This window comes from Zonotrichia albicollis, chromosome 7 (genome assembly GCF_047830755.1).
Source record: "Zonotrichia albicollis isolate bZonAlb1 chromosome 7, bZonAlb1.hap1, whole genome shotgun sequence".
In the NCBI taxonomy this organism is placed as follows: domain Eukaryota; kingdom Metazoa; phylum Chordata; class Aves; order Passeriformes; family Passerellidae; genus Zonotrichia; species Zonotrichia albicollis.
In genome coordinates this window covers 40721561-40746731 of record NC_133825.1, presented here as the reverse complement: position 1 = coordinate 40746731, position 25171 = coordinate 40721561, and the positions used below count along the sequence as shown (strand labels likewise).

General features: G+C 44.0%; 1 protein-coding gene across 3 annotated transcripts in view; it reads right to left on the bottom strand.

Moving 5' to 3' along the window:
- MXI1 (MAX interactor 1, dimerization protein) overlaps nucleotides 1-25171 on the bottom strand; it is a 62177-nt gene that overhangs the window by 17547 nt on the left and 19459 nt on the right. For all 3 annotated transcript variants that reach the window (XM_074545201.1, XM_074545202.1, XM_005481109.3), the window contains exon 3: nucleotides 17509-17538. In XM_074545201.1, coding sequence (XP_074401302.1) covers nucleotides 17509-17538 — 30 coding nt within the window. The remainder of the gene's footprint in view (nucleotides 1-17508; nucleotides 17539-25171) is intronic.

The following is a 25171-nucleotide window of genomic DNA, read 5'->3' as shown; positions in this document are numbered from 1 at the left end:
AATCTAATTTAACCCTGAAATTAGAAACCACCAACTTTGTTTGGATTTCAGAGCCTAACAGATTGTCTAAAAAATTCAGGAGTGATCACTGGTTAAAGAAAGCAATTCCTGGAGAAACACATGTGACCCCACATCAATAATTCAATGTACGGGAATGATTTTGAGATAAAAGTAATGAGAAACACATGCAAAAACCACAGGGCAGGGAAAATAGGCTTTCCTTCTAAAAGCAGTTCACAGGTCAGAGGCTGCTTATCTCCAGCAGCCATCGTACGACGTGATGCTTTTTCCTTACCCTTGTCCCTGACCCCCAGCCCAGCCCTCTCAGCGGGGTATCCGCTCCCTGCTTTACCCACGCTTGTCTCCAGAGGTTTTTGCAGGCAGTGGCTGCGGGCTGGAGGAGCAGAGCGGGCAGGGCCCGCTGTGTGCCGGGGCTTTACCCACACTTATCTCCAGAGGTTTTTGCAGGCAGTGGCTGCGGGCTGGAGGAGGTAGAGCGGGCAGGGCCCGCTGTGTGCCGGCCGGTCGGTGCTGCAGCGCGTTATGCAATGCTGCGAGCCCTCGGGCCGGAGCCGCGCTGCGGTGGCGCCCGGCCCCGCTCAGCCTGAGCGCACAGGGCACCACGGCCACGGCCTTCAGCAGGAAATCTGACTCACAAATGCACCGCTGAAAGTTCATGTTCTCCACCTGAGCTGTGAAAGCGCTCGCAACAAGCCCTGCTTTCGGATTTTAAATCGGGTTTCTCCTCATGATTGTTTTCGTGCCTGTGCTCCCAGCTGGAAGAGGACACTTGCTCATCTGACCCTGTTTCCAGTCAATTTCTACCGATGGCTCCCTGGCATGTACGAGTATTTGTATTCCAAAAGCTAATAACATCTGCCATAAAAACTAACTGAAAAAAATCCTTCGTATTTTTAAATTTTTAGATGTAAAGTTCTACCATTTAAGATAAAAAATGAAAATTTAAGCCCGACAATAAAAAGACCTGACAACATACTATAAATAGGAATTTAAAGGAACAAAAAAGTTCTACAAGCCACAGTTCCAACCTTATCTTAACCATGTCAGGTCTGTCTGCAAAAGTTAGAGATGAACATGCACCCAACTGTGTTCTCAAATCCAGGCCAAAGGAAAAACAAACTGCAAATGATGAGATCTGTGACCTAACAATGGTAAAACAATAATAGAAATAATTTTAAAACCCCAACCCCAAGGCAATGCAGTTTTTTAAAGTCACACAAATCAATGTACCTCTGCCTGGTCACAAGCCATGCACCAGGCAGATAAGGGGTGGCACAGTGCATAAGAAAGCAGAGTTGTGGTTCAAGGCCATAAGTGGAAACAAAATACAAACAGCAATGTACTGATGAACTCCACAACTGCAGAGCTCTGTCCAAAGGCCACCTCAGAGACAAAACCAAAACCAGGTACCCCGGGAAAGGGAGCATCTTACCAAGCAACTGAAATATCCAGGAAGAAATGGCTGATTTTGGGGCACAGAAACCCTCCTCCCCATCTGCAACAAAAGCTGCAAGCCTTAAGGTAAGCATAAAGCAAGGTTTTACCTGAAAATGTACTGTACACTTTGAAAGTGTCCATGCTACAAACCCTGACTGTCCCTGAGCCCTGGGTGGCCTTGCACTGCAGTGGGAGTGTATGGCCACCTTACACAGAAATTACTTCTGGATGAGAAGACTCATCACTGATGTCAACTTTGGAAGAGTTTCAGGTTCTTGGCAAACAGAAGCTGCAAGACCAACAAACCTTGTGCCAAGTGATGTCTTGCCACCACTGGTCCATTCCAACGTGGACCTTTCTAGCCTACTACTGCAGTCTGGAGAAAGACATGCTCCTCCACCTCCCTCTGCATCACACAGCTGCCAAAATCTCTGCATTTCCTGAGATCCTTCTGGGTACAAAACTGAATATTGTTGAGAGGGCTTTCCTAGTTATATTATAATTTTGAAGACAAATTCCTAAATCAAGCAGATCCCAAATAATTATACTAAAGCAACACTGATTCTGAAGCTGAAGTGATATATCTGGGACTAATTTTATTCACAGCATAACTTCTGGGCCTATGGGTCCTATTTGTTGCACATCCTGAGGTTTCCTGCTTTGAACTATCGGGCTAGAAGACAGAACTTCATTTAAATGAATAAAACAATTTCTAAAAAAGAGAGACCACCTGTAATCTCATGACTTCCAAACTAGAAAAGGCAGTGTCAAAAACTTTTGAATACTGATGCTCACAGTAATAAAAATTATGCCATTTTGGAAGGTTCCTCCTCCAGAATGAACTCACAGTTGCTCGGTAACACAACTGCTCATCCTTTCATAACCCCTTTGATCTTCAGAGGCACTGATGAGACAGGGCTGCTTCAACTCAGTATAAAAATATCAAATGCAATAACCTGGGCTTCACAATGAGAAGGTGATGAGAGCAGCATAGGTGGCCATCTGCCCAGCAAAGGAATGGAATCAATCAATGCCTGGCATTTTCTCTCAGCCCTTCATTTTCATACAGATCTCACACTGACCTCAGCGCCTGTCCATCACTTTCTCTTCCCAACTCCCAGCTTCTCTTTGTCATTCCTTGCAAGAAATTTGGACAGTTTTTAAGAGATGTCAAATAGCAACAGATGCTCTGGAGCAGATTTTCCCCTGAATTTATATATTGAGGATCTCCTATTATCAATATTCGACATTGTCAGAGAGTATTTTAATCCCTGGTGAATATAATTATATTATATTTTAGTGTAGCACAGAAGACAATGGTACCAGCTAAACCCCTTTTAGGCTGAGCTGTGCTCAACATGCTAAACCAAACAGCCACCACAGGCCACAAATGTTCTACATCACACTCTCCTCCTGACATGAAAACACAGCCCAGGTGCTGCCTGTATGGGCACCTGTAGGTTAAGATCATTTGCCACCAACTTTTCAATGTGCTGCCAAACATGCAGGTATCGCAATTTCCTACCCTGGCCATAAGATATGGTGACAATCCTGCATTTGATTATCAGGGAACAAGCAAAGAAAGCTGTAAACATCAACAGACAACCCAGGCTGGTTAATTATAAAGCCCAGTCTAATAAAAACTCCATCTTTGTTAAAAGGTGGTTAAAAATAGACCTGCTCTTTAAATAGCCAGCGGTGTCCTGTGCCCTGGTTCTCACTAATACCATTGTAATTATCCTTCTAGGGATACACAGTGTGCTCAAAGCCAAGTCAGTGCAGAGTCCTCCTGCACGCTGCCAACATGCCTGCAAAGCAGCTGTGCCATTCATCAGGAACCTGCCTCCTTGCACAGGAGGCACTAACCTGCTTTGCTGCAATCTATGGATTTTCAGCTTTACTGCTAGAATTAGGTCACCAGCAAATATAGCCAAGATTTCCCAAACTCTCCTCTCCAGCTATTCTTGATTATTCTGTTCAGAGGCTTCCTGGCTAAGCACAATGCCTTTGAAATGAAGAGGTGTTTTGGGCTCCTGCAAGGCTTCTGCAGTCAAACACTGAGAAGCAGAGATGCTCTCACTCCATAATCCTTAATGGCCTCTAAAACTGCCAGGCAATGGGAAAGTTCTCCAGCTCAGATCTACTGCCACCAGGTCCTTCCAGCCTCTCCAGAAGAAATCAAAGACGGTGCACACCAGGAAACAGATGAATTAGAAAGGATCTGCAGGGACCCTTGAAGAGCCATGCCTGCACTTGAGCCTGGCAGAACCCAAGGCAGCAGAGAGCTTCCCAGCAGGCAGCTGGAGAGTAGCCAGGGACTGGTCTGCTTCATAAGACAGACATTTGTACATCACTGAAAGAGTAAAGGATTCTATTAACTTGTTATTTGGGAAAACATATTTCCTGTTTTTAAAATCATGAATAGGAAATTTGTCAATATCAAGAATAAATTCTTATCTGGTGCTAGGAGTTCTTTTTGTCATTAACATAATTTAAAAAATAACAAAGGTAAGTTATAGCCACTAAGAATTTTTAAATCACATGCATCTATTTTCTGAAGCTGACCTCATGGAAGAAAACTCCTAATGAAAGTATATTCTAAGAATGTGACCATTTGACATACTTGTTTACACAAAATCTTTTATGCCAGAAGGAAAGCATGTGCTCTTCATCTAATATCTCTTCACACTGTCAGAAATATTTAAGGAGTCATCAAATATCTACTGTACCTTTCAGGTATAGAGGGCATACATCTGGAACAAGGGAAGCAGTGCATGTAATTTCACCTTGTAAAATTATTTTAAATTTAACCTCAAACTTTCCAGGGAAAATAAATTACCAGCCAAGGTCATTCTTTGATGTATTTGGAAAAAAAGCAGTAGGAAAGAGAACTTAAGATATCCTAACAGCACTTTTCCTACTGGATAAGGATTTTTGCACAGAAAAACCAGCAATAGTGTATTTCAAGAGGCTATGAATTTGCTAACATTAAGTGACAAATGGTTTTAACTCAAGTTACCTATAGTTGTTATTCAGGAGGGGAGCCTGAACAGAGCATAGCTCCCAGCACACTGACAGCAGGTGAGCCATGTCCTGAACTCACACATAGACAGGTACGAGGAATAAAAAAGAGTTTTTGAAAGGAGGCACCAGAGAGTGTGAAAACACACCTTGCCTCTGTTTAGGTGGTGTGATGTGCTAATACAAACACTCTCAATACAGTTCTTCCAAAGAGGGGCCAAGTTTATTGTCTAGAAAATTAAAACAATATAAACCTCAGGGGAAAGAACAACACAACCCCCCCCTGCCTTGCTCTTTCCCTTTAACTGGGCACCTTCCTTATACTTTCTTTCTCTCCTGTAGGAGTGTGTGAAGGCCAAGAGATGCAAGATGGCTCAAACCTCAAACAAGGAAAAAGCATGGAGCTGGCTGCTTGGAAACAACTTTCTCTGGGCTGGAAGCAAGAAAAAATATATCTGTAAGACATGCAAATTGCTCCATTTGTTTCAGCTCAACTACAAAACTTCTAGTGCTTTCAATAGGGCTCAAAAATCATTATATTAAGCACAGGATGCTCTACCTAGTGAACTTTTGATCAGCCAAAGAAGACTATTATGACCCCTGTCTGGTTCTTCAATGCCACAAATGGATACAAATTTGATTCTCCAAACCAAGAACAGCTGTAGTTGAATGAACTAACATTTGTAGGATGATTAGCTGCCTTATGCTAGCTGACCCTGTATTTTCCCAGCAGGAAAAGGGTTAGGACCCCACTTGGAACAAACCAGACACTGAAAGGTTCATGGCTTGTTTTGGAAAGAAAAATTATTTAAAAAGACAAGAAAAAGAGAAAGCAGCTGGAACACCTACTCCTCTGGTTTGGTGGAAACTGGTTTCCATTTGCTCTGCTATCAGAGCAGTATTAAGAAAATAACCACATGATCTTCCAGGAATACCTGCAGCAGCACCACTTTATAATCACAGTCACACCCTCCTTCCTTGCTCTTCTGTAGTGCTTATGTAACACTCAGGGCCTCATGAACTTGGGCAATACTCACTACTGTTTCACCAGCAGATATTTTATTTTCTATGTTGCATCCCATTCTGGGATGATTCCTTGTTGGTTTCAAAAAACACTGCTGTTAAAAATCTTAGCTACAAAACAACAGAAAAGGTCATTTTCTCCGAACACAATTCACCTGGAGAGAGCCTGTGGGGTGGGTTTCCTCAGCATGAGAGCCAAACTACAAACCAGAAGGAGGAACTTTTTGACTTTCCCAGTGCTGTGCTAGGCAGGAGCTGGCAGAGCTTGCAGGCACTTTCAGGAAGGGCAAAGCAGCAAACCGGAGATGACATTTCCACAAGCAGGAAAGGGCGACGCAGCAGGCAGGACCTTGGAGTGACAATCAGACCTGGCCACAGACAGCTTGCATGACCCCAGGGAAATCCTGCAGAACTGAAGCACACCCCACTCATCCACAAAATGGAGCTAATCCTGATTCCTTCATACAGTGCTGCACAGCTACAGCTACTCCTGGTTTTCAGGAGCTCATGTAGCTCAGCAATGACAAAGGTGTGGGAAGAGCCAAGAGTCTGGGATTCTCTGGAAGCCAATTCATCCAACCCCCTCTGGTAGTTAATGAGGCTCAGAGTACAACGTGGCCACATTTCCCAGAATGGATCAGTAATTCCTCACTACTCCATATATGCAACAAAAATCTGAGAGAGGTCTTCTGTTATCTCTGTCCCAAGAAATTCTCAAGATGGAATTTCAAAGGAGTTTAGTCATAATCAGGAAGACAAGATGAAGGCTGTGTTGTTGACACTGCAATCACACAGTCATAAAGTTTTTTCTTCTTAAAACCCTTTTAGTTCTGATGTCCTACTGTTAATCCCATTATGATCTAGGCCCCATTAAAAAATACACACCACAGTAGCTCAGACATCACACTATTCTAAAAAACAAACACCTACACAGGATGTTTCCTCTTCTTTCTGCTTTTTAAATACAAAGATTACACTGGCTCATTGGTTTTGTGTGGGGGATAGGAAACACTTAACTCTGGGTGCTGTGTTGCCCCAAGCATCACCAGAATTGTAGGGAAGATTACAAGAATTGGCAATATTAATAATATTTTTCACTTTAAATAACAGAACAATTAAAAAAAAAAAGCTCAGTTGAAATGAAAAAATAAAAAATTCTTTAAGAATCTCGTGCAATTTGCCTTTCCTGGATGGCTGAGGGAAAGCACAAGCCAGTGCTGTCTGCACAGACCTGGGAGCCAGCCTGGAGGGCTTATGGGAGTCCCCTGCTTGTGTAGCACAGCTTTCCACTCTGACAGCAGCTGAACACTTCCAGTGTGCCCAACACACAGTACAAACCCCTTCCCATTCTGCTCTTTCCCCACCATGTGTGCTCTGTGCAGAGATCACCACAGCACACAACTCAGAGAAACTCCAAGAGGCACTCATGACTCCAGAGAGCCTTCCTATGTTTTCCTGAAGTATATGACACTAGACATAAGATTTTGCTTCTCCTCTCCTTTTGCAATCCCTTCACTGAAATGTATCCCTATATGTGCTTTTTCCAGTGAATACCAAGCCTGTAAGCTGCTCTTCCAAGCCAAGAAAAGTTTAAAAGAGGTCACACCACAGAGAACAGGCTCTGCACATTTCCTAAGAGGGTCATATTACATAGAATATCCATGGGAGATGAAGTGTTCCCATCCAGTTTCCCACTTTTTTTGGCATCAACATTGCTCTTTGGGTTAGGTGAAGTGGGAAATGCATACATTGGAAAAAGAAAAGATCCATTTTATTTTTTCCCCACATCTGCCTATTTCAGCCAGAACTCCTCAGCATACTTTGAGGGTCTAACAGAGTGAATCTTACTAGAAAAATTTGAACTGCTATATTCAGCATTTCAGACTCTTCAGATTCACAGAGGCACTCGGCTTTGGATGGCTTTTTTTCTTCCCTTGAACAATGCTGAAATAATTTTCTTCTTAGTCAGACATAAGACAAAACTTTCTAGCAGTAACCACAGTTAATGAGGGCAATAGGCTGCACTGTTTCCCTGTGCAATCCTGCTGTCAAATGCTTTTAAGGCCATGCTAGATTGGCACCTGCAAGAAAAGCTTTAGATGGAGCTTATCCTGCCTTGGGACGAGGGCACCAAATGAGTGCTGTAAGGCCCCTCTCAGCTCCATCCCTCACGGCTTCAGAAAACTTCAGAAACCACAGAAATCTGAAGAACACAGTTTCTTGCTCTCCTTTAGAAACAGAGCCTGAGCCAGCTGCAGGGGCAGCATGCTGAGTCTCCAGAAACCTCTTTGAGAGCAGAAGATCTGCTCCAGAGTGGCGGCTGCAGCTGGCAAAGGGCATTAATACCATGTGTGTAGGAGCAAGCAGGCAAAGCAAAAGGGAGGATCTTGAGGCCTCAGCAAAGCACTGTTTCCATTAGCAGAATGAGACAGCTCCCTGCAGTGCAGGTTGGCAAGGAAAGACCAGGAGCAAAGCAAACAACAGGAGGGATTGCAGGGAAGAGGAACCCCCCATCAAACTGCCTGCACCCCAGCAAGCTCTGCAGTTACACAGCTGCAAACTTGGAAAAGGGCAGACAGCTCTGAGGAGCGCCAGGATCCACTCTATGAGAAACACTGGAAACAAACACAGATCAAAGGGAAACACCAAGCTGTATACACAGCTGGGGCTGTCTTCCCCTGTTAAAAAGAGAAGGGCACATAGATTTAACTGCAAGCTCTTTGTGAGGGCTTGCACGTAACCGTGCATGTGGGCACAGGCGCGCACTCGCCCCACGCTCCAACTCCTGGCATCACCGGGGTGCAGCTCATGAATGGCATTTTCCAAACTCTATGGAAGATTCCCACACAGCTGGGCAAAACCTGACTGGGCAACCCACAACTCAACCCACCCCAGGGAACAAGGCCAAACAGGTGGAAATAAAAGACATGGGAGATACAAAGCAACCTCTGTTTTAGCCTCTGATTTCTACAATAAACCTGCTGCATTGCTCCTCCATTTAGAATGACTCATTTGAACAATTTCATTGAGTTTCCAGAAGGAACACGACAATTCCCATCTAAGGGCTGGGCCTTGACCATGTGGAATTGGAATTAATTACCCAACTCTTCAGCAAGTTGTGTCTTTATGTAGCACTGTAGTCTCTCCTGAGAGGAAAATGTGGAGGACACACTGCCCAGAACTTCCTGGGAGAGCCAAAGCAATCCAGCTCTGAGAGAAAGAGGAGATTACCTACACTGCAGCAGCACACGGAAATGCTGGTGGCTTCCTGTTGTCAGGTTCTGGAAGACTCTTGGCTGACCAGGCTCTTCTTCAAGGCTAGTGACAGTCACAGTGGGCTCTTCAGGGCTGATCTCACCTCTGAACCTTCCTGTTCTGTTCCTTTTCTTTCCTGGGATGCTCACAGGGAGATCTTCCCGTATGCAAATAAGCAGCATAATCAAGTCTGGCATCAACAAACTTTCCATATACCCCTCCTGCTGGTTGTATGGCTTTACCAGCCCTCACCCATGTGGAAGGGTCCTTGTCCTTTTTATTACAAACACGAGAAGAGCAGTGTCTATCAATGTTCTCCTTTTGTTTCTGCATTATTCACTGTCCTGGACAGCAAGGAACCCTTGGCACTGCTCCCCAAATGACTCGGCACAACTACAGCGCTGTGGAGACAACCAGAGAGGAGCAACAACTGCCCAAGTGAAGGAGCAGCATTCACCCAGAGAGCCATTAAGAGCTGTGCTTCTAAATGATTCAGATGCTTTCAGATATTCCACCCTGGCTCAGCAACCAGACAACTCAGAGACAGCAGCCTGCACTTGACTTTGCAAGCATGACTAAATTTTGTGCAGCTGTTTACTACCTACCATGATAAAAACCACACCCTTACCATAGGAGCTGCTATCAGTCTGGGCCATGTGTGAACCCACTGATACCATGCACAGAGTCTGCTTCTATAAAAGTAATGCTGCATTTCAAACTCCTGTCCTGTTTCCACTGGTGGCTTCATGAATAAGCTTTTCTGTACCAATGCTCCTTTCCCTCAGCCCCTCCTGTGCAGAAACGCTTGTACAGACAGTTACAAGATCATTCTGTAACTGCTACATCCCCTTTCCTGCCTCACCTTTTGTGAGCTGAACATGCTCATTTGCAAAATCTACCATTCACAGCAATCTGTTCTTCATCCTGAGCCTTATAAGCACTGAACTCCCAGGCAAAAAAAAAAAAAAAAAAAAAAAAAAAGAAAAGGCATCCATGCTTTGCAAGAGCTTTTCATTTTTCCCCTAAATAAGTCATGTTGCTTTATGAATGTACTCTCAAAGGTAAATAATTAACAGGCAAGAGGGACAGAAAATCTTATTACATGGCTAATGGGAAGTGATGCTCAGGCAGCGGTGTACCCATAAAGTATAGCTTCAAAAGACAGCCCCTAGGCCTTCTTAATAGAACACTGGGCTGAAAACCTGACTCATGCAGGGATTCCTCTGCATTCCTTCAGACTCAGACAAATCCAAAGTCTTTATCTGAGATTCAGCCTACATCTAATAGACAGTCTGTCTCACCTCTGAAAAACAGGATACTCCAATTTTGCACAGGCACTGTAAGGAACAACCACAAAGAGCACCAGGCAGAGATGATGTGTACTTCCATACAAATTCAAACTCCCAAGGACAGAAGGGGACACTGGTAGGTTACACCATCTACTGCTAGGTTCTGCCATGCCCCTGACATAGCCCTGTCCATGTTATCCACTTGTTCCATGTGAGTAGAATTCCTGACCCTTGGTTCCACATTGCTTATTTAATTGTTTTATGGTTTTCTCATGCGCTGTTTGGGAGGAAACCTGTGAGGTCTGTTTGCCCACAGTTATGCAAACCATTCAGGGTAATCAGCACCATTTGCAGCCAGACAAGAACCACAGCAATTGCAAGATGAAGCCCTTCCCTCCTTTCCCAGACAAAGTTGTGAACACCTGTCACACACTTGCATTTACCATCACAGCATCCAAAACTAGGAGTTAGACCATACTGCTGCCTCCAAAGCAGCCTACACTTTGTGTCCCTCTTCTCCTGCCTTAGGGGAGAAGGTGTCAAGCAGCACCTCCTGGCCCTGGCCAACACTGAGGGGACAGAAGGACATTGAGAGGGACACAAGCAGTGAGCATGAAGTTTTGAAGGAAGGTGGGAGAGGGCAAACTTGTGTGAATGAGGGACAAGGCAAGCAACCAGCCAGAGATGTGGCTCAATGAAGCTGTGGATCAAAGGACTGGGTCAATGCAACCTTGTCCCTGCTCCTTTTCTCCATCAGGCACCAGCTCTGTGCATGTTTCTGCTTCTCACCTGGCACAGGTCGCACCAAGAGACACCTGGGGCATCCCATTATTTCCATGCTCCCTTGCAATATAAGGTTAGAGGTTATCCAAGCTGTCATACTTGGGTAAAAATGGGCCACACACAGAAAAGAGAACAAAAGCATGTTTCCTTCACTTCCCACCCCACTTCCTTGGGTTATTACAAGCCTGCATGGGCTACATTATTACATGTACCAGATGTAGATCAACACATACAACTCCAACTTCTGCCCCAAGAGTACAAGGTCCTGAAATTTGTCGTTAACAGGTGATCTGTCTCAAAATTATGTTCCTATTACCTCATCTTTCCTACAGCAGAAATTCCCAACTGGCTTTTAGCTAGCAATGCTTTCAGGCCCATGAGCAATGTTAGTCACTTGAACAAGAAAAGTTGTTGCATCAGGACTGCTGGCTCTCAGCACCTCAAAGAGCACCCTGGAAAAAAAAACCAGCAAGCCTGCAAAGTCTCCAGAGATGCATTTAGGAGAGAGATGGTAAGTACAGAGCCATGACATGACTGAAAATGGAGCCAGGAAAGCTGAATGCTTGACTTCCTACTTGAGACCAGAGGTCCAAGCTCACTGATTAGAGAGGGCATTTTCCCAGTCTTTATAATTTTTTGAGGACATAAATATACAGAACTGGAGAGGGTTCAACCTGAAACAAAACTATGGCAATGCACCCAAGCAGAAATCTTAGGATGCAAGTTTGGGAAGAGATTCAGGAACCACAGCTGGCAATGATGCACTCCAAATCAGACTGGTAACCTCTGATTTGGTGCAGAGACCTGACTGCAGAGAATATTTCTCCAGAAGATGGGGGTTTCCTCTCAGGTCTCCCTTCTGGAAGGCAGGATGATGAAAGGATTCTCAGCATCAGACCATTATGACAAGGCCAAACAGATTGTGCTGACAGCTCTTTCTACACTATGGGAGAAAAACATATCAGAAAGTGCCCCAAACATGTCTTAGTTAAGAAGGGCTTTGTGATAAATATCTGTTTCTGAAAAAAGGCTTATAACAGTAATTTTATTGTGCAACATTGTTGAAATAAAAACATTTTTCGTTGTGACAGTTTATCCAACATAGTAGTATTGGTTTTTTTCCTCTTCTTTCTTCAACAGCTATTGGATTCCTAAGGGAGGTGCAGAGATCTGGGAGCAGAGAGGATGACAGGCATGCATACATTCTTCACTGCATCACTTTGAATAAAAAAAATAAATCATATGGAAACTAGAAATTCCTATATGAGCAGTACTAAAGGACTTGAAATGAAATGTGGATCATTTTGTTTCCTTCAAATCTTGGCATGGAGACTAACTGTCCCTTTGCAGCAGCTGTACTCAGAGTTCAGAATGTTCAGCAACCCAGCCAGTGTGAAACAAAGCCTTTGCAGACTTCCGGTTGTAACTGAATCAAAATGCTGCTTCTGCCCAAGGAGGCACTTTGCAGGAGCAAGTGTGCTGGTCAGCCTTCCCCACTGTTACACCAGTGACTGGCGAGTCCTCAGAGCAGTGCAAAGAAACAGCAAAAGGCAGATTGACAGTAAATAATGCTGGCTGAGCCTGAACAAACCCAGAAAGAACAGCTCTCTGACAGCCTTACTCCAAAAGGCACCAGCTTCACTCCCTCCAGGTTAAGCAAAAACAGCAACAGCACTGTAATAAGTTATCCAGATCTCCTAAAACAGAGAAACATGCTGCAGCTCTGTTGAAAATTGTTAGTCCCAGCTGAAAACAGAGGCATCTGTCATCCAAACAACAGAGCTGAAGACAGCTAACTACCTCCAGCTCTTGTTCCACTCTGGCCTTGGAGACAGGAGAGTTTAGCTACAGTTCCCACAAGGAGCAAGCTGGATCAGTGCATGCTCTGACCTTTGGATGTGTCAAAGAAAGATGCATGCTCAGCTGTGTTGGATATGGTCTGACTGCTGCAAGAAACATCACAGGTTCCAAGTTTTATTAATGAGGAAAACAATATGTACTGTCAACGTTTGCTACATGAAGTTAGCATGAAAACAAAGCTCACTCCGGAGAACAAATGAAATTTACTGGATTAGTTTCTTGTTCCAGCTCTCCTGATAAATAGCACTGAACTCAACACCACGTTGATTAGCTGGTTCAAGACAAACACTGATCAGATTGCCTTGGCAAGTATATATAGCACTACAAAAGCACAATCATCCTTGTCTATTCAGAGTAGCAAGGATTCACCATACTTTCATTTCCCTTCCTTCTATCTTTCCCAGCCTAGACAGCTTGTCTGCACTATTTAAAAGCTCTACCTTAAAAGCTTTTCCTAAGACACTCTCAAAGCCCTTATTCTAAAGAAACAGAACCAAATGGTGCAAATGCTGCAGAGCCTCAGAAGGCCCCCATGTTTCAGTGCAAACTGACCCAGGTCACTGCTCTCTCCTCAACTTTCAGTAGGGTTTTTTTTTATCTAATCCACTACCTCAGATAGGCAACTGAGCACAACAGTCAGCTCTGGGTGAGAAACCGCCTTGGAAAACCACTCTGCAATAAACAGCCACTCACATCAAAGAAAGAATGGGTGAGGAGCCACAAGATGGGGAATTCTGGTAAGAGTCAGGCTAAAAACCACAGTACTTGATCCTTGCTATGTGTCTGTCTTTGCTTCTGATCATGTCAAAAGATATCAGAGAGAAAGGATGTTACACCGCTTCACTCTGTGCTTTTACATGCAACAAACTTTTAGCAACTTGGTTTAGAAGTTTGTCTCCTTTAGACTTTTTCCTTTTTCTTTCTTAATTATGTACTTTTGCAAAGCCACAAATTCTGCAAGACCTTCAGAAAATTCTATTTTCAGTGATCCTGAGGCCTCTTTACCTCCTTGATCTATCTTTTGTTTGAACTGAATTATTGTTACCATAAGAAAAGTATGCTCTCATAACTCATTCTTTACCCAATTACTCAGCTTTGTTTTCCTTCCTTCTGCTGCATTACAAAGCAATCATCATCAAAACCTAATAGAACAATGTATGATCTACAGAAAAATGCTGAGGGGTTTTTTTGTTTGTTTTTATTTTTTATTTTTTAAATCTGATCAACAGCATTACAAAACTTTCTTGCTCTGTCACGAGATGTAACATTTCTGACAGACATCACTGCTGTATTGGTCTACCAGAACTGCCACTTCACAGAGCAGCAGGATGTCACCTCAGAGCTGCGTGTCTCCCCTTAAGACCACACTGACCACATCCTCCTAGCACGGGCATGTGTCTAAAATGTTCACAGACAACAGCTAACACCACTATCTGTATAACACACAACATTTACCTTTAACCTGGATTTCAGTTGTTATCCTTTTTGAGAAAATATTACACTTGTAAACTTCATCTTTCAGTCACACACTTTATCTTGTTTTCTTTCAGGAAACAATGCAGAGTGTTGCTTACACGTCAGGTTTTTTAGTAGGCATGTTAAAGGACTAAAAAATATCATTTTAGTTACATATTGCAGCAGATGAGAAGAATGCTGGTTTCTTGTTTAAGTGCAAGCTATGACTCATCCTGAGCAGAGATAAACTGAAACACATACCCATTAAATAAAATTTTTCAGTGTGAGGATTAATGACAGATAATAAGTATAAATTAACTTTAATCTTTTACAACAAACGAAGTCCCTTATATAAATGTCACTGCAATCTTTTCAAATTAAAAAACCCAAATCAAAGCCAGAAGAGGAATCATTTAAATATTACAGCAAATGTTTGGTACCAAATCAAACAGCTTTTTAGCAGAAACAGTGGAGTGTTCTGGAGCAAAAGATTTTCAAGCAGTAAACCTTAAAAAATTGCTTTAATTTTTTTAAAACAAATTTTTAGGGGGGTTTCTACATTAAAGTGGTACACATTAAAACATCATCAGCTCTGCAATACTGAGTCCAAGTTAAATCACATATTCAGAAAGGAGAAAAGCATTTTGTTTTACTAATATTCTCTTGCTACTGCTTAAAACAAACTCTGTGTAATTGTTGAATGGGTTAAACCAAAATTTAACTGAACATAAGAAGACCGCTGTTCACAGACAAGAAGAGAAAAAAAACAGAGTCAGAGACCTAATAGTGGACAATTTTGAAAATTATAGTGTGTGTCAATAATAGAGATAACAGTGAGATTCAGAAGGAATAATCTCAAATAATAGGGAAAATGAGCACCTGTCAGCCACAAAGCCATTAGTATCAGGGCTTTTATATTTACAACAGTTAAGTCTGGAGACACTGACAAACTCAACAACACAGCAAATAAAAAAAGGAGCTGGGGAACACAGGAAGCAATCCCCCTCACTCAGAAAACACTGCTGTGGAGTTTGAAAATAAACGCTTCCAGTATGCAACTCGCTGCCCAAATCACTGGTAATGAACACTGCAAACACAGCAAAGGCACCACAGCATCCAGCTGGGTTTGCAGATGGGAGGAGCTGATCAAGCCACAGCATCTGCATCAAGGGACAGACAATCCCAAACCAGGAGCATCAGACTCCTGAGCAAAGTTCCCAGATACAGGAGTTTGTCTGTACAGAGCACCCAACATGATCAAATGTGTGCCCTTCCCAGAAGGATGAAAACCAAAGGCTTGTAAAACCATGTCTGAGACAGACCTGGAATACAGTGCCCCGGCATGGGAAGCCCTGGAGGAAAGACCTTGCTGAGAAGGCTGATGGTTAGGAATCTTCAGCCTGGAGCAGGTGGGGACTAAGGAGAATAACAGACAAAAGGAGAGGAAGAGAGAGATATTACACCGACTGAAAATGGAAGGACAAATTCTGCAACAAGCAAACACCTTGTCAATATTGAGGAAAAGGAGGCATAAGGGGAAGCTCAAGTAATAACACTCCTCTCACAAGTAACACTTCCTGACATGCTAGTCAATAGTTAATCCTTCTGGTATCCCCACCTCAGAGAATGTAACTGTCCTCAGTTAAAGACAGGGAATCAAGGCAGGAACTTCCTCAACTCACACAGACAACTGGCACCCAGCACATCCCAATCCCATCAGTTGACAGAGTCCTTAGCTGGACAGTAAGTATGTAACACTGGCTGCTAAGAATTTGAAGTTTTGCTGCCTGCCCTCAGGCTAGAAGAAGATGATCACATATCCATGCAAACTTGGCCAATGTGATAGGACCAGGCTGGTCCAGGGAAAGATGGAAACAGCTCTGCTCTAAAGCTGCACTGAGTAAAAGCAGCATTTGCAGTAACAATTAGATATGCAAATAAGCACACTGAAGATTAGTGACGGTTTACTGTTGTCATGGAGAAAAAAGCACCTTCAGTTCTGGGTCAGACCCAAGGACTGCATTTTCTTTCCCTCACTGGTAAACAGAACCAGAGAGAGCACTGGAAAACCCAGGACCCAACACTCCTCAACACAGCTCAGCAGGGACTGGAAAGGCTGAAGCTCAGGGAGCAACACAGCCCAAATAAAAAACCTTCCCTGCATCAACCCAGAGAGGTAAGACCATGACAGTTCTGTAGATACTCAAAAACACCAGGAGGGAGAAGCACAGGCTGGAAGAAAACACCCACACCGTGCAAAGGCCAAGCAGCTTCCCAGCATTGCTGCTGCTAGGGGGAGGCAGATGTGGGGGAAACTGAGGCAACACAATTCATGAGGTACTCAGCTCCAATTCCCTTGAAGCCACAGGGGAAGACCTTGTCTGAACGAAAAGACACACTTGGCTCAAAGGCTCTGTGTGTCTTTGGCCATCCTCACAGTCCTCCCATGCCCTGTTACATGATGGCTGCTAAGAGAGAAGAGGAGGCAATCAACCTATTTAGACTCAGCTTTCCATCCCACCCTGGGGGTTTCTTCATAGGAGCAGCTGGCCAAAGCAGTGCCTTTGTTACAGCAGCCACAGAAAACACACCCACCCTCAGCCCCCCTAAAATCCCACAGAAGAGCCAAGATAAGTTTATAATGGAAACCCTGACACAACCTTAACTATAGCATCCTGAATGGAAGGCGATAATCTGATCTGTGTGTGAACTAGCTCCCCTTGTCTCAACGGTATTTATCTTACTTTAACTCCTGTTACAAAAGGGTTGAGTCATTTAGAAGAGCCAGCCAAGTAACAAAACTGCAGGGCTTGCTAAAACATCAGATTCAAGGATAAACAGGCGCAACCCTAGAACAGGTTAGGAGAGTCTCTGCAGGAGCACAGGTAGCCAGGGCTCCAAGCCTCTGGACAATGGTATTTTCTTCTGTGCTACAGAGACTGTGACAGCCCAGTGCAGGGTGGGGGGAGAGGGTGCACAGCACAGGGCTCTGCCCTTCGCTTCATGGTAACACATAGTACCCAGCGCCCAAGAAACCTGATCCCGTAGCAACCTCATGTATGGAAAGTGCCCCAATCAGATTTCACTGTGTCAGGAGAAGAACAGTATTTACTCTGCATACAGATTAGTCACAAAACTGGGTCACTTCTTGCCTTTTCAGAGAGAGAGAAAAAAAACCCAACCAAAAACAAAGCTTCTTTTTCAGATCTTTTTGTGTCTTCCCCCCAACTTTGAAAACTACATGATGCAGTGTGGTCACTCACAGCTGTCTAAGCTGATCAAACAGCACCTGCATGAGTAAGGTCAAAGCACATTACACTCACCAGGCTTACATTTTTTAGAATTCAGCTCATTAGCTACTTACCGGTTCTTTTCTAGTTCGTTGTGCGTAGACCTGGAAAATAAAAAAAAAAATTGGATTAGCCACCTTTGACCTCTGAGCACTGAAGTTCAACTGCAGCAAGCTGTACACATCCCCACTGGCACATCATACTGCAAAGCCAACCAACTACATACAATAAAATCTATAACCTTGCTGACAAGACGTTCCTTCCCTCCAGTGCAAATGCCCGTACCCTTACTGCTAAAGAAAATGTTCCCTAGAGACTTAAATGCACACAAAATCTTAAAGAGAGGCAATGATTAGAACAAGGGACCAGAGCCTGTCACTTCCAGACTCCTGGCACTGCCACCAACTCAGTACAGGACTGAAGTTGTTTCTTTGTGCTTTAATTTCTTCATTCACGCTATAAAAATATCAGTATCATCTTCTAATGCAGGAGCTCATAGAGAATTAATTTGTGCATCAAATACAAGGGAACCTTCCTTCCAGCAGAACTGACCCTGCAGGGACAGCCCCTGGAGCCCTTCAGCCATCACATGCCAGATTTAGCCAATTTAGCAGAAGCAGACATGGCCAGCATTTGGGCACAAAATGGGACAGCCAGGAGTGCCCTGTTTGCAAACATCTCTGGCACTGCACAGCACATTTAGGATGCCTGGAAACCCCTGGGGATGGGAACAGCACTGCCACAACACCAGCATGCAGTGAAGTGACCCATAAAGTGACACTGTGACACTCCACAAAGGAGGGGGCTTTGTCTTTATACCTGCCCACCACACCAAGCACACTGCCAGTATTCCTTAATTTGGAGCTTTGCAGCTTGAAAATGAAACCAACTAGAAACAAAAGGGAAACAGGCAAGTTCATTCTCCTTGCCTCTGTGATGATAGAATGAGTGGCAAAAAAAGTTTAAATCCATCCAGGATTTCTAATCTAACCCAGGTAAGGTTGTTGAGGATTATTTAAAAGGATAGCTATTTGTCCAACATTTCTCTTTAACAGAAGGTCACCTTAAAATAAGAGTAAAAAGAACCCAAGAGCTTAATAAAAAGGATCTATTTTCTTTAATTTGGCATCACATTTCTTCCGGAGCTCTGAGAAGATTATCCTCTATCCCCCATCTGGAGAATCCCACAGAGAATTCTACAATTAGGGAACTGAATGGAGGATGTGCTCCAAGGGAAACCCTGTCATAATTAAATGCTTCTCCAAAAAAAGGAAGGAGGAGTGCCTAACAGGTGTTAGAACTGCATTGAAAACGATTACTAAACTGTGGATGTCTGCAAAAAACAAGGTAAATGAGCCTTAGCTGACCATGGCTGAGAGCAGAGGAAAAACAAAATGTTGGCATACACCTGTGCAAGCCACCCTGCTCAGCAGGACATGGGATACCCTAAAGGCAAGGCATACTATAGTCAAACTCTTCATCTTGAGAAAACTCCTGAATTCCCTCCCTAAAGCAGTGGATGCCTTCATTCTGGTTCCCAGGAATCAGAAACATGAACATAATATTTAGTCCAGAAAGTCTCCCAAATCAACCCCCTCTATCCCCCACCCCAACCTCTCTGAGTCTAAACCAGCAAAATCCTTTGTCCAGGCAACTTGGACCCAAATGAACCCATCAGGACTGAGCTGAGGCCCTTTAGAACCACTGCCCATACATAGTTTGAAACATGCTTATTGTTCTTTTTTACTGTATGCTCCTGCAGGAGACTGTGCACTCTTCTTGGCTATGACATTAGCAGTTATAAGGCCAAAGATATGCAATGGCTTGAATTCCTGTATTATATCGAGCCAATTACCAAGGCCAGCACTGAAAGAACAAAGTTTGGCCCACTGCTGTGAACAAAATTAAAACAGCAGGTTCTCCTTACTCCTCTCACACAGGAGACTCTTTATTACCTATCTGCCTTCTGATGAACAAGACAACTGAGAGAGGTCACAGGCTTTTCACCAAGTCAGGAAATATTCGCTGTGACTTTTAACCACGGCTGTGGCAAGGAAAAAAAAACAACCTCCCCAACACCTTCCAGTGAAGCTGAATGCAAGCGAAAGAATCTCAGCAGTACTGAATCAATCCTACAGGGAGGCTTCTTCTCTTACCTGCCTATGTTTTGCTTGGTCTCACTAGGACCATCTGGGAAAGTTTTAATTTTTTATTTCACCCAAATTCAAGAAAAAAGTCCAGCACTGCTCCCCACAATCACCATTCACTAATTTAAATTTTCTGTGACAGTTTCCTTTTGCTTGGACAACACAGAAAGGGAAACAATCCTCTCTCTTCTGTTCATTTCTCATTTCACTTTCTATAGCTTCTAATCTAAAGATTAGTTTTTACCCCTCATCTTTGGGCTGCACGTGTTACTAAGATTTATTTGGAGTTAAACAAGGACAGTGCTGTCAGTGAAGTGGAAAAAAGTAGAGGTGCCTCTACTGATACAAGTCAGAAAAATAAGTGTCTTAAATAGGTACAGAAACAAATGGAACTGGATCTCTTGAACTGAGCTGGTGTTATCTCTTAACTGAGAACTTAGAGACTATCAGCAGACTGAAATCAAGGCCTCATCCTGGTGCACTATCACCAGCTTTTTGATGGGTACAGGATGAACACCACAGCTGAAAACTATTGCCAAAACTCAGGGAACACTCTGGCTGTAGGGCAGCAAGTGACCAGCGTGCTCAGTGTGCCACTGCTGTGCTGCTGTGACAGCCACTGCCTGTGCCACCCAGGGAACAAGGACACAAACCAGGGGATTCACATCCCTGCTGGCAGGTGGGCAGGGCAGGCAGAACCTGCAAAGCTGAAACCAGAGCAGGGGGGTATGGACACATTCAGAGGGGAAAACAAAAGACCAAGCACATGTACTGGCACTGCTCAAAACGGCAGCTGCAATTTAAAAGTAGCTCCAGCACAAACTGTCTGCAGGGTCCTCATTTGAAAGTCAGGTTTCTATAGCAGTCATTCTTTAGCAGTCAATTTAAAACATCCAAACTGATAACTACTCCTAAAAACTGAAGAAATGTTATTAAGGAGGAGGATCCTGCTCACTACATTTTGAAAACAGCTTGGAAAAAGATCAAGAATGAGTTTCAGAAGCTTAAGATAAAGGGGCCAAGCAAACAACAAAAATAGCAGAGCAGTCCCTGTCTATGCAACAATAAATTGAAAGAGGACAAAGTCAAGTTATCCCAATTTACCCCAGATACCTGATACTGCATACAGAATAGGAAGAAAGAGGGAAGCAGAAATTGTCAGTCATTCTAATTTAAGGTCAAATGCAACAATCTTTTTGTGCCAGTTACAGCGATATTGCCTGCAACCTTGCTATCCAACACAGTAACAAGGTGTTGTTGAAACATTAAGCTCCACTGAAGTCCCCCAGTACATGAGAATCTGCAAGTAATTTGCACTTTACCCCATTTTTCTTTATTTAAATAAAATTTCTTCTACCATGGCAGAGGCAGCCCGACTTTGCCCAAGCACAGGTAAGGAAACACAACTAACTGCAGCAGAAAGGAACAAGCTCTAAAGAGCATTGAATTCATTTGTCATTGGGGTTTTTTACTGTAATTAAAATCACAAAGCTGCCACATGACATTAAACACAGCTGACCTTTCTGGTTTACACATTTATTATTGATAAATGGGCAAATACATGCATTTGCAGAACATCTGCATTTTGGTTTGGGTTCTCAGTGAGGTAACTATTTTCTACTGAGGAGAACACAGTCCTTGAGAGCCCTTGTGCTATGCAATACACAGATGGCATTTAGACCCCACGGTCTGTCATCTCTCCTGAACCTGGTCATCTTCCTGCCTGAATCTGGCATCAGCTCCTGGCTCCAGAGGAGTCCAGGACTCCAAGAGCTCCATCTGCACCACAACAGATAGATTGTTGTCTCAGAGGGTGCTGCTGGCTACAAGTAAGGGGCTCCTCCAGTACATCCTTAATGCCTACACAGACCCAGTGCTTCTCCTCCAAATTCACTCACCCCACTCAGCTTTATCAAGGGTTTAATAATGAAAGAAATATTCCACAGCTTGTGAAAATTAGGGTACCTGAATCATGTTTAGCAAAACAAGAACATTCATCTGCAGACCAGGCCAACTGCTTTCTGTCCTACTTCATTCAGGTTCAGCTATGTCTCCTGCTCATGCATCATCACACCACATACAATCTCATTCTTCCTCATTTTACAGACCCTTCCCACCTTCTGGGCTCAGCTGACATCCATTCACTGGGCCACCAAATTCCCCTGCAGGAAATGCCTTCTTCCATTCCCCAAGCCAAGAATAACCAACCCTTCTGAAACCAGTGAACTACATTACTGCTCTCTTTTATGCAAGTTCTTCCTCAAAAATGACAAAATAAAATCATGGAAAAGAAGGGTGGTCAACAGCATTTTTACATTTTAAACCCACCTGTGTCCACAAAACAGAACTTACTGGCTGAAGTGTTTTGCCAGTGCTTTGCCAGGGATGCAAGGGGATCAACACCACAGGAGCCTAAGAAGCCAGGGCAGAAGCCAGCCTGGGAAACCCACAAAGAACCTTCAGCAGCAGCAGCAGCAGGTGAGGCTTCCAGCCCAATGGCAAGACAAATGAAGGCTGCACAAGAGTTAACTCTTCCTGCCCAGACAGAGATGCTCAAGGGCTCTTTCTAAGGGAGCTGTGAGCCTTCCTCACCTGTGAGAGGCCCAGAAGTTTGGTCCTCAGAGAGCTGCAGGGGAGCCTTGGGAACACAGCAACTTACTGTACTCAACACTGGCATGAACTCCCACAGTGAGAAGGAGCAAAATGCAGCTGAACAGGAGATGGCACAGCCAGGGCAGGAGTCCTTCTGCTGCCATCCTTATGCCCTCTGCAAACAGCAGCCTCAAGTCTAACAAGAACATCACCTCAGTCTTGCATATCAGCAAATCTAACAAAATGTTTCCTTACAAGCAGTACCAGAGACCAAAATTATCTTAAGCCATTTCTACCTCATGATCCCCTACACTGTCTGGCCTTGAGGTCCAGAGTAAATTCTTCTCCATGAGGAGCTGAGGTGAGGGGATGGAACAGACTGTTTCACCTTCTCACTGACGTCAGTGGAGATGCACCAGATTAAGCTGGCCCCACACTCTGGCTAGCTTTTCTGTGGCTCTCAGACGGACACAGTATCAGATTCCTCCTAAGGCTCTGATCAAAGCTGTTTTCCCAGGATCAAGCCAGACCTTTCCAAAGTTCACATTCTCCGTCTCCAACAGAGAAGGGAACGCAGCCGTACTGGCATCTGTTCATGTTTGTTCATCTTTGGAAAAGGAGAAATGGCCCCACAGTCTGCTTTCAGCTCAAAGAGCAGAAGAGAGCTCTTCCACGTGGTTCACAGCTATAGAAAGCCACCAACCCCTGGGTTTCTACACAGTATTGGGAAAGTGTCTTGCAAGACCCACTCAAAACAACTTTTAAAAGTAAACTGCATACTTCCCTTCAAGAAGTAAATATATTCAAAGTCACCTACAGTATTTATACAGCCTCTCTCAATTTGGTACCTGCTCCCCATAACCATTATTTCTGTTTGCAACATTTCTAAATTAAGTCTTCCATAATACTTTTTATGCAGGGGAACAACACCAATACACAGAAATTAGAAATAATTTTCCCAAGGTCATACAAGAAACCTGTGGCAGAGCAGGGTACTTAATTTGGGTTCCCTGAACCCCAGGATAAGGTAGCTGTTCTCAGGCACCCCGAGACAGCTAGCATGAACACTCATGCCATCTGACTCTTGGGTCAAATACCCCCAAAAAATCACATAACCACTGTGAAGTGTAAGTGGGAAACTGAGAAAAAAGCCCACAACCAACAACAACCCAAACCTAAACCAGCCTTGATGTCTTGCCCACTGTCTGCCAGGTGAGCTAACCTGACTCTCAAACACCACTGTACAAAGTGCCAGAGAACTATCTAAAACGGGAGCCAATAACAAAGCACTATTAATTTACTGATAAATATCAGACATAACCCTCATCTGAGGAAGCAACACTGTTCTGACAGTGCATGTTCTGCTTTTTCAGCACACAGAAGAAAAGAGCAGGAAGACAGCTCCTCCTTGCTGAGCACCACGAGTTTATCCCAGCTCCAGAGCTGAGCTCCCCCAAACCAGACTAACATCCTAATAAGCAGCACAAGGTGGCACTCTGCAGGGAAAGGTTTTCCAGGCCAGGCAACATAACAGCAGGAATGCTGTTTGCATTCAGTTCTGCAGTCTGGGGCCAGCAAAGAAGTCCCCAGCTGGCTTCCCTCCCCACTGTGCAGGCTGGGAGCAAGTGTGCTGGTGTGGGCTTTTTCCTGCACCCCCTGACACCCTACATGCTCCTCCTACCCCAAATGCTAGAGGAAAACTGTCCTCATGCAGGGCCCTGTACAGCCAAGAGGAACTGGGTTTGCTGAACAAGCAGCTATTCAATATTTTGTTTTCTCTTCATTGTTCAACGTGTGGCCTCAAGCCAAGCCCTGCTCTGAATACAGAACTGGAGCTTTCCTTACAGGCTTTTTGACAGGCTCACTGAGAGCAGTGGCTGGGCAGCTCACAAGCACATTTATCCTCATGCATCCTCACTTTCCAAACTGAAAGCTAAGAAGCAGAAAAATCAGAATTGCATCTTCATGTCCTTCTGAGCACTTCCATGAAGACCCTCAAGGACTTTGTTTTCTAGGCCACTTTGCATGATCTAAGCACAAGCCCTGCTGGTGCCCCCCCTGGCTGTGCACCACCAGCACCTCCACAGTCCAGATCCCAGGTTCATATCTTGGGAAAGATCAGTGTGAGGAACAGACAGTTTGGGGTCTCCCATAACAAGCTGGCCTGAAAGGGGCTTGCTGACTGGACACTGGGCAGCTGACAGCAGCCAAGAGTGAAGCAAGTTCCCCAAAGTGTATTCATTGCTCCATTTGTCTGCCTTCTAACTCCTGTCACAAGTGAGCAAAAGTCCTACAGAAACCACTTCCTTCTCTTCCCAGCCCACAGTTAACCACGTCAAAGGAGGCTGGTACACACAGATCAGACACCAAGGCTGATGCATGTTCACTTGGTGAAGTACCTCAGCCATTTCAGTAGAAAAACCCCAGTCCATCCTCCTTGGACATGCAGCAGACGACATCTTCCCTAACAATTTAGAACTCAGACAATTCAGGTAAATTCTCACATGTCAGGAAGAAGAATATTTTTGCCTTCACCAAGGCAAGACTCTTGTCTGTGATCCATGATGCAAGGGAGTTTGAGCTTCTTGTAAACAGATTCTTGCCTTTTTTAAATATATTGACAAAATGTGTATTTCATGATCTGCTGAAGAAAAATGTCACCATGCACTTCCAAGCTCTCCCATGCACAAGGAAGAGCATGACAAAGAATGAGGACAGGAAAATACAAACACTTTTCTATGTTGTCCCTGTCCTGCTGACTTCCAGCAGGATATGTGAGTCTCAGTACATGGTCAGGGACTTGGTCCCTTCCAAGGCCACAGCAGAACCAGCATCCCAGCTGCTGGTACCTGCATTGCAGTGGCTCACAGAAAAAGAATAAAGAGACAGGAGGCAATTTTCAAATCTACCTAGAAAACTCAGGAGCTTAAGTCTCATCTTCTTTAAAACAGTTACAAGCTCCAAAGCATCTATAGCTTCTAGAAACAGGATTAGAAAA